At 41.4% G+C, this 15,931-nt stretch overlaps 1 protein-coding gene across 1 annotated transcript; it reads left to right on the top strand.

Moving 5' to 3' along the window:
- Positions 1–991: 991 nt before the first annotated feature.
- On the top strand, positions 992–15,715 carry si:ch211-117c9.5 (sodium- and chloride-dependent creatine transporter 1). Its single transcript, XM_040047384.1, has 14 exons — positions 992–2,067; positions 3,367–3,663; positions 6,872–7,003; positions 7,086–7,422; positions 7,696–7,828; positions 8,971–9,105; positions 9,221–9,324; positions 12,178–12,302; positions 12,412–12,524; positions 13,319–13,459; positions 13,907–14,009; positions 14,098–14,198; positions 14,275–14,445; positions 14,667–15,715. Exons 1-14 carry the CDS (start codon positions 2,037–2,039, stop codon positions 14,793–14,795), a joined length of 2,052 nt encoding a protein of 683 aa, XP_039903318.1. The 5' UTR covers positions 992–2,036; the 3' UTR covers positions 14,796–15,715.
- The last annotated feature ends 216 nt before the right edge of the window (positions 15,716–15,931 follow it).

Here is a 15,931-nt window from a genome sequence, read left to right as displayed (position 1 = left end):
AGAGAAGTCTGCTTACCTCCCTTCCTTTTAGGTTTACTACGCTGCTCCTCCTCTTGCAGGTCTATGTCATTTATTGTTATGGAATTCAAGCCTTTTGTTACAAGCCATATTCATCACAGTATACATAAGTGAATGTGTTACCGAGGGAAATTCCTGTGAACTCTTGTATGTCTGTTTTGTTCATCAGTTTTCCTTACAGTGAAAATGAGCTTTCGTCATGATGTGTCATTTAATAAGGTGATTGCAGGAATCTTGTATACTGTATAGAATGATCACTTGTCACACTGGCTGTGCAAGGCCAGTCCTTCAGGAGTAATTTAAATTAGATTTTCTAGTATTTCAACTTGTGTGTTTTTATTCTCACAACTCAAAGCGTGTTTAATTGTCTGAGACTATTTATTTCAGTGTTATTTATTCTCACCGTCTGGTGATTTAAGTTAAATGAATGCATATTTATAAAAGTTTGATGTTGCGGTGGATCTGTGTTTTATTGTATTTGATATGTCATTAAATACAGTATACAAAACAGTGGTACAAAAATATTAGTGGTGTTGTGTAACTGCTCATATCATGTTATATAAAGAATCACCACTAGATGTCGCCAACATCATGTACAGTTATTTCTGTGACTTGAATATGAGGTAGTTGTGATATACACGGGGAACTTGTCGGCAATCGTCCCTTTGGATGACCAACTGATGACGTCAGCGCATATGCGTTACTGACGTTGGGTGATGGAGGTTTCACATTGTAGGCAGACAGGTGCTGTACGTGTCTCAGAAAACTCCAATCGAAACTAACTGAAAACCAACAAGCCTCTTGTTAAAACAGCAGCAATCTTCAGTCTTCATTCAAAGGTGTCATGCATTAAAATTTTTGCTCGCATGAATTAAAGCTCATATTTATAAATGTGAAAAAATAAATTAAAAACAAATCTCTGCATCTATATTTATCTTTGGGGTGTATTGAGATTTGTATCTTGGTAAGCAGATCCGTAACTACGCAGAAATACCTCTGACAGTGACAGTGAACGATAATCTGCAGACGATTACATAAAACTGAATTTCTAGAGAAATCTAAATGCGTAGGCTACCTCTGAGTGTGCACACACCTGAGAATTCTAGCGTTTTGACTGGCGTGCTGTAAACACGCACAGCTCGGCTGGATCTCGGAACCACCTAAAACATTTTTACGTTTGTTTGTTTGTTTTTCTACACTGTCGTGGCGGATCTCCAAATGCTTGTGAAGACGCATCTACGGATATGGGTTCTGTTGCCCTGACTCCAGACTCACAGGCTCGCGCTGCCGGGCTGACATGCCGTAGTAATGCTGTGCTGCTGATGCTGTGCACACCGCACTGGGCTCTCCTCAGCCAATCACGTCAGCTGACGGCGGGAGGAGGCGGGGGAAGCGTCGGTCACAGCTAACGGACCGCGGAGCAGGTCACATTCTTCGTCCGTCGAATTGCGGCATACCGTTCGGGATAATGGACTTGTAACTGGGCGATTTAAACACAAAAATCATTACCCTAAGGCGCAGTATAATTTTCATTTAGCTCTTATCCATGAGATTCTTCAGGCTTACCTTCAAGTGCTTCGTGGACTGCTTTTGAATCTCCTCCTGTCAACGGCTGAACTGACCGCGGCGCTTTGTGAAATTTTCCATCTCTTGGCTGAGCTGAGGGGTTCCAACGTGAAGCAATTGAAAAAAAAAAAACTGAGATTTTTTTTCAAGAAGGAGAAATAACAAACTCAGAAGATCAAAAAAGAAAAAAAAGGAAAAAAAGAGACAACTGGAGCACTGAACAGTGTGGTTGCATCTCCCTGTCTGCCTCTCTGAGCCCGCCGGGTGCCTTCTTTGGCCAGGCATTTAAAAACTTCAGCTGCCTCTGGCTAAATAAAAACAGCCAGCTTGCGCTTTTAAAAAATATAAATATATATATATATATATATATATATATACACATACATCTATCTATCTACATATATATATATATATATATATATACAAATTTTTTTGTGCCGCCACTCAGCAGTATGTCACCTGAGTTGGAAGAGAACAGCCAAGGTGAGTATGACGTACGACCTCCACTGCTTAAAAATGACTTCTTAGATAGGGTACCATATGAGTCAGCCACTAGCTAAAAACATAAACACAAGTAGGTGAATTAAAGCATCCCTGCTTCTGCCACAGTTTTAACATTATTGGATGACGATAAAAGCTTCCACACACCAGCTGCGCTTAACCTGCTTCAAATCTATTATTTTACTGCATCATGCTTGTACAGAAAGGAAATATAAATAAACATGGGACCAGAAGCCAGTCATTTAAGGGTATTTGAGTCTCTAAGGCTACATCTCTAAGCCAATGTAGCCTTAGAGATGTTCACTGGTGGTGAATACAGAAGACCCTCATGTCAGGGTATAGTCATTCAGCGTTCAGCTTATGAATTTAATGTGCCTCAAGGATATGATGCAAAATGCTTAGATCTGTGGTGAAGACAGACAGTGTATACCTGTGTTGCCCGCCAGGTGCCTTCTTGGCCAGGCATTTTAAAAACTTCAGCTGTCTCTGCATTATGTCCTTGAGGCATGGCCATTTTATTTAAGGGCAGATTTTTTCTTGACTGGAAGCTGTTCCTCACACAGATGATTCATCAACCACAGGTATCCTCTTTTAAGGTTGCTCTGTAGATGCTCACATCCCTTACCTTCCCCACTCTTTTCTCATCCTCTGTTCACACACCCCCTCAAAACTGCTCTGATCTGGATTCAGCTGCCTTTGAATCCAGCAAAGTGCGGCTCACTCTAATATTGTGGAAAGACACTAAGAGCCACGTTGCATTTGTGTTTGAGTGGTGCATGAGAAAGAAGAAAAGCTTTGTAAGTAGCAGGGGAGCTTGAGCTGTACCTTGAGGCGGCTTTATGCTGTGTTGTACCGCAGCACGCTAATCAGTCTGTCTGTGAGACAGAGAGAATGAATATCGGGGGAGGGTGCAGTGATGACAGTATAACTGCAACTGGATGTGGGCAGTTTGCAAAAACAAATCTCATGTATGTGTATATTGAGATGTATTACGCTCCTGTTACCGCTGGGGGGGAAAGTACGTAATAACTGGCCGAGCTTGCATTGACTATTTTAATGAATGGAAAGCGTGCAGCCTCTCTTTCTCTCTATTCAGCACGAGTGTGGCTTAAGAGACCGGAGCTTGTCTGTCCCCAGTGCTGACGTGTGATGTAAAGATCTGAAACTGTATACTTGCCAGATGATGTGTTGTAATATTTTATGCTGTTGTTATATTAATGGCATTTAGTCATTTCCATATCTTTGTGCTTGTTTTTGAATCAACCCTGTTCTTCTGTCCAGGTGAAATCAGTGTTCCCCAGCTGGACGCAGGGATACTGTCTGAGGAGGAGGGCAGCGCATCAGCTCGCCCTCTGGTGCCTGTGCCTGGGGTGGGCTCAGGGTGCGATGACGGCGGAGGGGGTGGCCCAACGCAGACCCAGGACGATACTGCGGCTGGAAATGGGTCTGTAACAGTACCAGCAGCGGAGAGAGAAACCTGGACCAGACAAATGGACTTCATCATGTCCTGTGTGGGTTTTGCTGTTGGCTTGGGCAACGTGTGGCGGTTCCCTTACCTGTGCTACAAAAATGGAGGAGGTGAGCTCCCAGAGCACTGTGTAAATGTACTCTGAGTAAAACGTTAAGTGTGTATGACTGAGCAGCAGCATGGTGGCTCTGTGTTTAACACTGCTGCAGAGGGCAAGAAGGTTACAGGTGCAAACCTGCTGGTTGGCTTTCCGTATGCATTATCTTCCTAGCACAGATGAGAGACACGCATGTTTGGCTAATTAGCGATTCTAAATTGGTAGTAGATGTCTCTGTTGGACTGGCACCCTTTATCCTCCAACTGTTGTCTGGTGGGATAGGTTCCAGCCATAGCATAATATGGATAAATTACTGGTATTAAAAGCTAAGGAAAAAAAGCTACCACTAAGAAAAAAGCTTCCACAAGCGAAAGTTAGGGTCTAGTTTGAATACATTGAAGCTCTTTTCTTTTAATGCATTCTTCATGGATGCATCATTTAAAATAACCAATTTAGGAGCTCCTTCACTTCACACTACTGGTGCCATCTGCAAAGATTATACCAAAATTATACCATGATAATTGCCCTTGTATAGCAAACAAAAGGTGGCTCAGCTATCAGCCCTGAGGGTCACAATGCTGGTGAAAAAGTCCACCATTTAGCCACGAAACTACCATGGGACTAAGTCCTTACTGACCTCTTTATAATTATTAAAATACTATGAATACAATATTCAGCAACAAGAAATTCAACAATTTCCATGGTGATATGAATAAAGTATTTATCCATCTGTGTATCTATTTATAAAATATTATTTAATGCAAAAAAGATTACGAGTTACAATTAGCTTGGTATCAAAATGAAACGTCTATTTAAAAAAGAGATTCTGGGGAAAACAAAGTTTCTCAGTAATCCTTTAAAGTATGATCCTCTAACTGAACGATCATTCAGCAGTGAAAATAAACTCAGATAGGCAGAAGGACAACCGTGAAAGTCAATGCGATGAGATAAAGTTAGACAAAGCAGGGCCTGCGTGGCTGTGAACACGTAGCTCAAAAGCCATGCCCCACCATGTGATATCACCATATTTATTATAGCTGCCTGTTGCTTCATAGGCAGACTTAGGCCGAGCTGCACTACGATCTTCCTCTTCCTTATGTTGGCATATGATGTTATTTGAGCTGTTCCAAGTCCTCCTTTCATCTGTGCCAACTTTGTTCCCTCGTTACCTGACCTGACTGCAGCTTTTGGCCTAGACTTTTTCCTTATCTCTCTTATCTCTGCCCTACCCACTTTTCATTTTATTATGAGGTGTTTAGTTGAAGTAAAACTAAATGAGAGACTGTGTGTCTTAGTCCAGCCCTTTTTGTCTCCCATCTATGTGTCTTGTGACGAGTGGCTCTGATACCCACCTTCTGGTATCATATAACAATAGCCTGCCTCACACAGTCCACCCCCCTGTGTTCCTGCCCAGCGCTCATGAGACAAACAAAGGTGCTCTTTCCCACCCGCCTGCTGATAAGGAGGCATATGGATATGTCACACAATAACCGTCCTGTGACTGCGCCCCGTCCTTTCCCTCCGCGTCAGCGCAGTAACATCCGCTACAGTACTTCACTTTCCACCTTTGACCAACCCAGGGTACACCTTGTAACTCAACAAAAAGTATCAGATAAGAGCTGAGGCTTTAAGTGAGCACTGCTTGTTGGTGAAACAAGGACACGCTCCTCTGGAGACAATAGCAGGTGAATACACTGTGAAAGCACAAAATTATTGCCCAGACAATCTCATCGTTTTATTTGTAACCCAGCTGTTAGGCCTGATGTGTCCGGTTTAGCTATGATTAGAGAGGATTTACTTAAGCCTATTAAGGATGCAGTTGCGTGATGATTTGGCCAATTTGTTTGGGTATGTCAGCACAAGAATTTTCTCCACTCATTCCATTCAGTCGTCCTATCGCATCTTTCTCCCCTTCTCTCTCTTTTCCTCTTTCTGCGTCTCTCTCAGTCTCCCACCCCTTTCTCTCTTAGACTCTCGCTCACGAATGTTCCCTTATATGGCTACAGCCCTCTCCTCTCAGAGAATCACATAAAGAAAAATGAAGCGGATGAGAGAGAAATTGTAAAGCATTTGCACAGCGAACCAGGTCAATGCCTTTGTGTGTCATTTTTGTTATTTGTTGAACCTCTGACACGTTGATGTCCCAATTTTTCTGCCAGCCTCTCCGGTAATCTGTCCATCTTTCCCTCCTTTCTTCTTGGCCTCTTTCTGCTCTGCGTCATAGCTGGTCATGTGACTCCACTCCCATCTGCACGCTGTGGTGGCATAACCGAGTTATGTTTATTACTATTCCACCCAAATCATTGCAGGTAGATACAGGGAAGTAAATTTCTTGTGCTGCCTTTTTTGCACCTTTTTGCTATGTTTTCTTCTTCCTCATCAGAGCAGGCTACAGTGTGAGAATTCAAAATGAAGTTATTTATAGAAAACACTTGCTCTGAGCCAGCTGCTGCCGATCAAAACAAAACAAGTCCTAGATGTCTCTATCAGGACTAATAATTCCCATCTGAGTCCACTGTCGTCTCACATTCCCATTTTTCTGTCTCCTCACCTTGCAGTTTTTGAGTTCAAGGACAAACTAGTGCAGTTGCCTCTGCACGCGGGAGACATTGTCTCCCACACTGACTTTCAGCGCAGCTTTTATCTGTGGCCTTGTCTGTCCTCCTCCCTGACTTCCCCCCCGTGTTCTGTGTTGCTTCTTCCTCCTTTTAACCATTTCTTCTTGAGCTGAACGTTTAATTACGATGAGCCTTGTTGGTGTGTGTGCACATTCTTAAAGACATTAAATATGACTTTCATGTCACGTTTTCTGCCTGTTTCATTGTCACACATACTCAAAGAGCCTGAATTTGTTAATTCTGCAGTTGAAATTAGAATAAATTATAATATGAATTAGTTGAATTTAATGTTAATGATATAATTAGTTGAAGATTTGAAGATATTAATGAATAGCATTTAATTGTCTCTAAATATGCTTCCTAGCATAACGTCTGTGGGAGTGCGGCTTTGCTAATTTTCTTTTTCAAAGTCAGTCCTTGGTCTATTTACATTTTTAAACATGAAAAAATTAAGTAATGTATTTCTCCAAAGTTTCTCATAGTTGTTTAATTTAGCACATGAGGCATTCATTGTGTTTATTAAACAATATTAATATTACAATAGTACAGTATTGAACACTGTTTCTACCTGCCTGTGATGAATATGAGTGCCATGTGTTGCAGGGGTTTTCCTGATCCCTTACTTGTTGATTGTGTTCATCGGGGGCATCCCAGTTTTCTTCCTGGAGATTGCCCTGGGACAGTTCATGAAGCAGGGAGGGGTCTCTGCCTGGAACATCGCACCCCTCTTTAAAGGTACGTGCAACACATTTATCTGAAAAGCTATAAATCTAGCCACCATTTTTTGATTTAGAGCTCACCTCTCCTCCTCCATTAGGTCTGGGCTTGGCCTCAATGGTGATCGTGTTCTTCTGTAACACCTACTATATCATGATCCTGGTGTGGGGCCTCTACTTTCTCTTTCACTCTTTCACTAACCCACTGCCCTGGGCCACCTGCGGACACCCCTGGAACACCCCCAACTGTACACAGGACTTTCGACGCACCTGCCACAACCGCAGTACTGCCCAGCCTGCTCTACCATCATCTGCCGCCACCAACTCCAGCCTCTTCTCCTCCACATCTCCGCTGAACCTCTCCTCAGCCCAGCTCCTCCTCAATGGCAGCTGCATGGATGCTGAGGGCCTGCGTTCTCCTGTCATTGAGTTTTGGGAGTATGTCATCCCTTGATTAAGCAGGCTTTCTGCAGTTTTTAAGTACATTTTTAAGGCTGTGCAGACAGGGTTTTTTTTTTACCAGTTGCAAAATGCATCTTATTTTAAGTTTTGCTGGCATTTATATGCCATTTGCAGGATGTATAAGGAAATATAGTTTCACTTGAAATCCAGCTGTGCACTTTATATTTGAACATTATTTACCTCATAGCTTTAAATGTCTTTGTTGTGTTTGGAAACAATGTTTTTCACATCTTTTGTTCTTTCTTCTAGACGTAAAGTGCTTCGTCTGTCTGGAGGGCTGCACGAGCCCGGTGATATAAGCTATGAGATGGTGCTGTGTCTTATAGCCACCTGGATCATTGTTTACTTCTGTATGTGGAAAGGAGTTAAATCTACTGGCAAGGTAAAGTATTTTCTGCCTGTGCAATACAAAATACATAATGTTACAGGGCTGAGTGCAGATTAATATTTATATCCGTTAGTATGCTGCACATAAAAGGCTGTCAGGGATCATGGAGTGCAGTCTAATGTTTGAACGGCTTCATGGAAAGATTTAAATAATTGCAGCATTTTTGCCCTTTGACCCCAAATCAGCTTTAGTGTAATGTGGGGATCAGTGTCTAGACTGAAACACAAATTACTCTAAATATATGCATACTTTTGTTCTTTTAAAAGTTAGTCATATTCTGTATATCTTTTCACTCGGGCTGCAATCCCTAAATCTTTATTATGTAACACTCTGCATACAGACTGCTCAGCCTTCCGTTTTGTAAAACAAAATGCCCATTCCTCATTCTTTTGAATCTCCTTATGCTGTAGCATATTGAGATGTGTGTGTTTGCATACTTGTGTCTCCAGAGTAGCCAAAGCTCATAGAAAGAGGGGAAAAATAATGAAAGCCACTGAGCCAGCCAGCTATAAGCCGATTAGTAACTTTCCACCATGTTTGAAAGCTGGAAAGGGGCTTTTCTGTCCATGTTCTCCCCTAGATCAAGGCAAATATGTGCTTTCTCACTGCTTTGCTCTCACCATACTGAAGCTTGGACTTGATTTTTCTATAAGGTAGCAAGGTAGCAAGCTGTGACTTTCTCTGTATAATGTGACAAAGACTGCATTCTGAAAAGGACTGCCAAAACCCCCTGCTATTGCAGGAGGTTTACAAAATATCTGGCTTTCCATTTACAGGCTACCTTTTCTCCAAAGTAATATGACAGGCCTCATTACACATCTACTACAGGAAGGACCTAATGGGCTTCTACTTATGACACGAGTATTTGCAAAGCAGGTAATTGTTTAATCAAAGTGATAAAAACATGCTTAGGCCCAGCTAGATAAGCTGATGAACCATGTTGATAAGCATTAAGCATTTCCAGCTAACCTGTTCATTTAATATGAGGGGCCCAACTGTTTAGTTTTCTCCTTTCACTTAATGCAAGTTACTGCACAGTCTTCAAACTTGACCTCCCCACCCCAAGTATGTCCCAGAAATGTTCTTAAAAGTATTTAGAGGTGTGCTTAACAGGTCTTGTTTTTATCTCTCTGCAGGTTGTGTACTTCACAGCTCTCTTCCCTTACCTGGTTCTGGTTGTTCTTCTTGCCCATGGGGTCACTCTGCCTGGAGCATTGGATGGCATTGTTTATTACCTGAAACCAGACTGGTCCAAACTGGGAGAAGCACAGGTTTAACTTTTGCATAAGCTTTGCTTTGGATAAGAACTGTTCAAATGACATCTAAGAAATGTAAGTCAAAACAAATTTGGGGGGAAATTACTCACACGTGTCTTTTCTATAATAGGTGTGGATAGATGCCGGCACTCAGATTTTTTTCTCCTATGCCATCGGACTAGGTGCCCTGACTGCGCTGGGTAGCTACAATCGCTTCCATAACAACTGTTACCAGTGAGTTTATACACAACATAGAATCAGACACTACTGTCACTGAAAGGGGGCCAAAATCAGCACAAAGTCATAGCCTGAATCTGCATTCTGCTTCATGTGACTGTGGACTTCAGTACTAAAATAAACCAAAAAAAAATGTATTTCCACTACAAATAGGCTTTCTTTCACTATACACCCAATGACAGGGAGAAGCGCAACCTCAGTCTGACCTTGCTAATGATCACATGAAGACCCAAAAAGATCTGAAACATTCCCTCACTTGCACTTTGAATGCTTTATTGTAAGATCTGATCTTTTCTCTGAACGACACTATGACTATTAGACTAAAACACTGTGCATTAGAAGTCTGATCGAAGATTCACAGTCATAAATAGTCGTAAATATATAAGAGATCTATTTTATCTTCAAGCAAACACCCCTTTATGCATTTCCAACAAATGTAGAATATCAAGTATGCACTCAGTGAAAACTCTCACATGGCTTCAATGAAAGTTTTCATTGGTTTGTAAGCTTGCATATGTTTAGCCAGAAGAGACAGATACGTAAACCTATTAAGAGCCTTTTGAGGTATTTGGCTACACAGTAGTAACAAGGATTTTATTTTTGTAAATCTCAGGCACGTACTTATTTAGAGGGCCCTTAACAGCATGGGCCACATTTTTTTCCTCTCTTGACCACAAGTTGAAAAATGAGTTCACATGAGAGCTTTTCAGCCCTGTTTCTTACACACATTAAAGTAGGCCCAGAAATAGATGGCAAGATTTCTATAAGCTATTCTTAGAGTTGAGCATGTAGTATATTTTGCATCTGGGTTACAGATTTCTTGCTTTAAAAGTAAAGCAAACATAGCTTGATTAATGATCTGTTTAGGGATCAAACTATCAGCATCTCCACCTGTTGGTTCACCACTTATATGCCCCAAAGTGCACACACTGCCATAAGAGAATCTTTTACTGACTCAGGTGTGAATTGTTTAGAATATAGCAGTCAAAGGTCACAGTCCTTGTGACCTCGCAAAACATATTCCTGGCCATAATGCAATAATTCCTCTGCTGATTCATATAAACACAGCCTAAGAATGCTAGCTGTGCACAAAAACAGCCAAGTAGTGATGCAAGCAAGAATAACTGGATATTTCCATATATATCATTTAATATTTATGATCATTTGACATATCTCTTCAAGCTATGACAGGAAAATGCAGATTTATCGAGCAGTTTCTGGTGCCTAAGTTGCAAAGAAACAGCACACTGTTTTGCACCAAAGTCCTGGTCCAACCAACCTTTTGGCTATGAGGGCAAAAACCTCACACATGCAAGGGGGTGAGAACCGGCCAGTGAAATTTGCCCCTGTAGTGATGCTGGCAATTATTTTATTTTTAGCCTGTGGCGATAACCTGTTCTGGATTGAGCTTGATAAACCACTTATTGAGCTTTTTTCAAAAGTTTAATCATTTACAAGCGTGCTACAGGTATAGATACAGGTATGTATTTTTTTTGCCTCGCTAGCCAACACAGGAATTTCAAAAACGGACACAGAGTGAAGTCTTCAAGGGAAAAATTCATATAAAATAAAGAAAAAACAGATATAAATGACAGACAAAATACAGTTTTTTTGAAAGTCCATCTATAAGTTGTGGAATATTAGGAAATGTAAATAACGTTTTAGACATTTATCGTAGATAAAGTTAACATCACTTTTTAATAACCAAAAGATGAACAGTTCTAGTATTTTATAAAAAATAAGTAGTTTATTAGAGTGAGTGATTGGATCCTCTGAATATACTTACACAGTCTTTACACATAAATAGTAAGCTAAAAAATAAAAGTAAAGTTAGGCGTAGTTTTAGATAGATGGTAGCAGCTCTGTTATGTTGAGTATAACTTTTTAAATTCAGCATTTAACAGCCATATTTCCTGGTGTGTGATGACAGTTACAGCCTCACAGAGCGGCTCCATAAAGAGCGGCTCCATAAAGAGCGGGCAGGGATAGCTCAGTAGGTAAAGCGGTTGCCCCGTGATCGGAAGGTCAGGGGTTCGAATCCCCTGAACGGCTACCCTGAGGTACCCTTGAGCAAGGTACCATCCCCACACGCTGCTCCCCGGGCGCTGCACTGGTGGCTGCCCACTGCTTCACTGAGTGAATGGGTTAAATGCAGAGAAGAATTTCCCCACGGGGATCAATAAAAGTGTACATTATTATTATAACTTTAGGTTGTTTGAACAGTTTGGGTCTTATTACGGACTGCTTTCTTAAAACAAACTGTCATTCTGACTTGTTTTGATTGTTTACATCCACACACACGCTTTTGTGTGCTGCCTCAGATTCGTACAGATAGTGCTGACTGAATGGACTGAATTGCTGTTGAATGCATTTGTGTAACAGTGTTATAATAATCATCACAATGCAACTGCTGTTTGTACATTCTTCATATCAGTCAGCATTCTTGGTTAGACTTGTCAGAATAAACAAAGGAATCCTGCTCACCGTGTAGGCAGATAACAGAGACGTTGTTGACGTAATACTCATTCGAATCTCCTAACATCACTGATATGCATCATAGATATCGGATATTTTCCTTTCATTCTGTATCATCCGTGACCTTGAGACAGGCTTCTTTGCTCTCTATTCTCCACCTGACAACTGCAAAGACAACATCTGCTTTTAGAGAAATTGCTATTGATCCCCAGTTTAGCTTCCCGGCCCATCTCTACTCTCTATGCCAGTGTTTGTCTTGAGTCTCTGACACAGGCCTTATGTTACAGTACAATATAATGCATCCTTCTATCTCATTTCATTTATTTTATGTGATAGTTGCCTTGTTTTTTTCTTCTTCTCTGTATTTCTGTGTAGGGATGCATTTGTGCTCGCTCTCATCAACAGTGGAACCAGTTTCTTTGCCGGCTTTGTGGTATTCTCTGTGCTGGGTTTCATGGCTACAGAACAAGGAGTGGACATCAGTAAAGTAGCCGAGAGTGGTATGAATACACCTTCCCCCCTGAAACGCTGTGTAATTTGTATTAAGTAATAAGCATCACCAGTGAGAGCCACATGTCCACAGTGATGGCTCTGTTTTTTAATGTGCAGGTCCAGGCCTGGCCTTTATAGCCTATCCCAAGGCTGTGACTCTGATGCCTCTGGCACCGCTCTGGGCAGCACTTTTCTTCTTCATGTTACTCATACTGGGGCTGGACAGTCAGGTACTAATGACTGACTTTCCTTTATATCATAATTTTGGAGAAAGAACTCATCTTACACAAGATATATACTAATTTTACTTGAATCTTACGTGCTTTTATTTTTTGGTGTCAATCTAATTCCTTCTCTTTTTCTATCATTCTTCCATTCACCAAAGAGAGACAGAAACAGCCTGAAAAACCAGTTTTAGGATTGCATTTCTCAGCTGCCTGTTTGTTGTGTGTCTGTTTGAGCCACTGCCTACATCCATTGTTTTACAGCCCAGGGATTTGTCAATGAGCTTCTGTGTGATTCACACAGAGAGCGTCTGTCTGCTCTCCATTCATTTACTCTCACTTTCAATTCTCTCCCTTTTCTTTCCCTTCTTTTTTTTTTTAACTGGCGTAGCCTATGAATATCCTGTCATCTCTGTTAAATAATGTAAAAATAGCTTCGCAGCTGTTATCTGCTCCACTCTTTATGGTTGCTGTAATATGTTTCGAAGAGATACGCATAAGCATTCTTTAACAGGGAGACGGCTCATGATAAAATGCTCACTTGCAAACTTTTAAGTGTCACTTCACTGCATCTGATGTACAACGATTGTCTGAAAGAGGAGTTTATAGAGTAGTTGGTGGGATGACACAGCGTCCACCTCTGTACTGGAAACAAGAACTAGCTCATTTCTGCACCTTTATGGATATTTTTGTGTGATATTTAATGTGTCTGTGATATCAGACAAAAATACTAACACACACAGAGTCGAAGAATTCTCATTCACTTTTGTTCCTCTACGTTCCCTCTTTTTCATTTCCAGTTTGTCGGGGTTGAGGGTTTGATAACGGGAATCATGGACATGCTGCCCCCAAAATCTGCCCTGGGCTCGCTTCGGCGAGAGGTAGTAGCTGCCATCTGCTGCATCATCTGCTTCCTCATTGACATGTCCATGGTTACTGAGGTAAAGTCAAATTTTTGACTAAATGTCATTTAGTTGTATTCTTCAGAATTAGGTATTTTTCTAGTTAGCTATTTGTAGATTACTAATTATTCTAATTAGGTAGATTTAATTTCTTACCAGTCTTGTAGTAAAGATAAGTGTCCTTTATGGAGCTTCTCAAGATTTGCATCATAACCTCCTTTTACTAATAATAAAATGTGCTTGTTGGAACTTGTAATTGGAACTGTAAACCACTCTTAGAAACCAACTGCTCACATATTGGCCCTTTTAGCCTTGTACCACTGCTGTGCTCCTAAATTTGTTAGAGTGAATGCATTCTGTCATTCAGACGTAGCTTTCACTTTAGATTTGTGGAAAGATTAACGGAAGGAACTGCATGTCTGAAATGGGTTATGAATTATTAAAAGGATGGTTCTGATGGTCTTCTGCTCTCACCGTTTCTATCAGGGAGGGATGTATGTCTTCCAGCTGTTTGACTACTACTCTGCCAGTGGCATCACATTGTTGTGGCAGGCCTTCTGGGAGTGTGTGGTGGTTGCATGGGTGTATGGTGAGACAGCGCTGCACAAACACAGCACAAATTATACAAACTGCACTGTCCAGGGCATTCTCACAACATCCTTACATTACCCTGTCAGGCGCAGACCGTTTCATGGACGATGTGGCTCGTATGATCGGCTATCAGCCCCTACCCTATATGAAGTGGTGTTGGTCCTACATCACACCTTTTGTCTGTGTGGTACGTGCTACTTCATTTTTTTTAAGTAAACTGTATCTGCAAGTGGAAAACTAGTAATATCTTGGCATTCATATAGGGAGTGTTCCTGTTCCACGTGGTTAACTACAAGCCCCTGACCTACAACACAGTGTACACATACCCCATCTGGGGTGAAGCACTTGGCTGGGCGCTGGCCCTATCCTCTATGCTCTGTATCCCTGTCACTGTTCTCTACAAACTACTGCGCTGCAAAGGATCTTTGCGGGAGGTCAGTGTTCATGGGTGCTGGCATGTCTGTTCACTTGCATTCTCCTGTTTCTGTTTGCTTTTTATCAGTAGGAATGCGTCTCCTTGGATGTTGCCATCACTCGTCTATGAGTTATTTGTTCAACTGATTTCCTCATTAATCATTAAAGAGGGCTTAGGGCAGAAAACTAAATTGTCCGTCCCGTCCCAAAAAACCCATCTCATTGTGTTTTTACTCTGTAGCGCTGGCAGCACCTAACCACACCAGTTTGGGGCAGACATCACCTGGAGTACCTGGCCCCTGAGAGTGAGGCCAAACTGCTGCCCCCTGCAGGAACCAAGGGGACGCTGCTCTTTGAGAGTGTCATCTGATGAGTTGAGCTCCACAGAACAAAAGGGTCATCTTTGACAGCAGCAGACACGTACATACGCGAACAAACTTATAGATTAATTACACACCCTTCCACTTTAAAACTGTAAGAAAGACCTGGACAATGGACCAAAGATTAGATTGGAGAAAAACAACCATGTATTCATCACATGCTGATATACCCTCTGCTCTGTTTTCTGACTCTACCTCGCTGGCTTGCCCCTCTCTTTCTGTCCCACTCCTGCGTTTGTGCTGTTCTGTCCTGTATTGCTTTGTCTGTGTGATGTAGTTTGTAGTTTGCAATATCTTCCCTTTCCACTCCTTCCTGTCCACGTTTTAACAGCCTCACTCAACCCAAGCAGTCATGCCATCTTCAATGAGCATAAACTTAAAAGAGTCTGATGAGTTGTTTTAAAATTAAAGACCTCATATCTGCTGCTGATAATGCCACGGTCTGAATGCTTATGTGTGTAGATGCACGTATGCCTGTGCCCTTGTGTTTATAACCCATGTCCCGTGCGTGTCTGTATGAACGGGTGTTGCGTTAGACCGTGGGCCACGGTCTGTGGCGATGGTATTTTCCATTTATATGTAACATTGCCTTCAGCCATTGTTTCCTGCCAACTGTTCTCTGTGAATTAACTGTACAAAAAAAACAACTTCCATTTGTTAAAAACTAAAATTATCATGACAAGCAATGCACCACCAATTCCAGCTATGTATTATAAACTAACTTAAGTATCCAGTGTGTTGTACGGTCTGTGAATCAGTGTTAATATTTGGAGGGGATGATGATTATTATTTCCACGTGAAGAGAAGGAGAGAAACCTCTGGGTGAGCTGTTTAAAGAGCAGGAGGCTGGGATGACAGAGAATTGCTGTGACGCCTGATGAGATGCAATAAATGGCCAGATAAAGATGGATGTAATGTGTTTTTATGGGTCTTTATTTACATTCTCATTCATTTTTATTTAAATAAGATATGTACAGAAAGTACAGAAAAACAAAAACAAACTCCATAGATGTTCAACAACTGCATGTTTTCAAAATTTTAACCTTTGTGTTGTCCTTGGGACATTTTGTCCCTGTGGACCACAGGTGTATGGAAATCGGGACGATTGTTTAGTATGTAAAAGATG

The sequence above is a fragment of the Simochromis diagramma genome, unplaced genomic scaffold (assembly GCF_900408965.1).
Source record: "Simochromis diagramma unplaced genomic scaffold, fSimDia1.1 OVJJ01000387.1, whole genome shotgun sequence".
Taxonomy (NCBI): domain Eukaryota; kingdom Metazoa; phylum Chordata; class Actinopteri; order Cichliformes; family Cichlidae; genus Simochromis; species Simochromis diagramma.
Note: the sequence above shows the minus strand (reverse complement) of the source record. Positions and strands in the feature narration are given on the sequence as shown.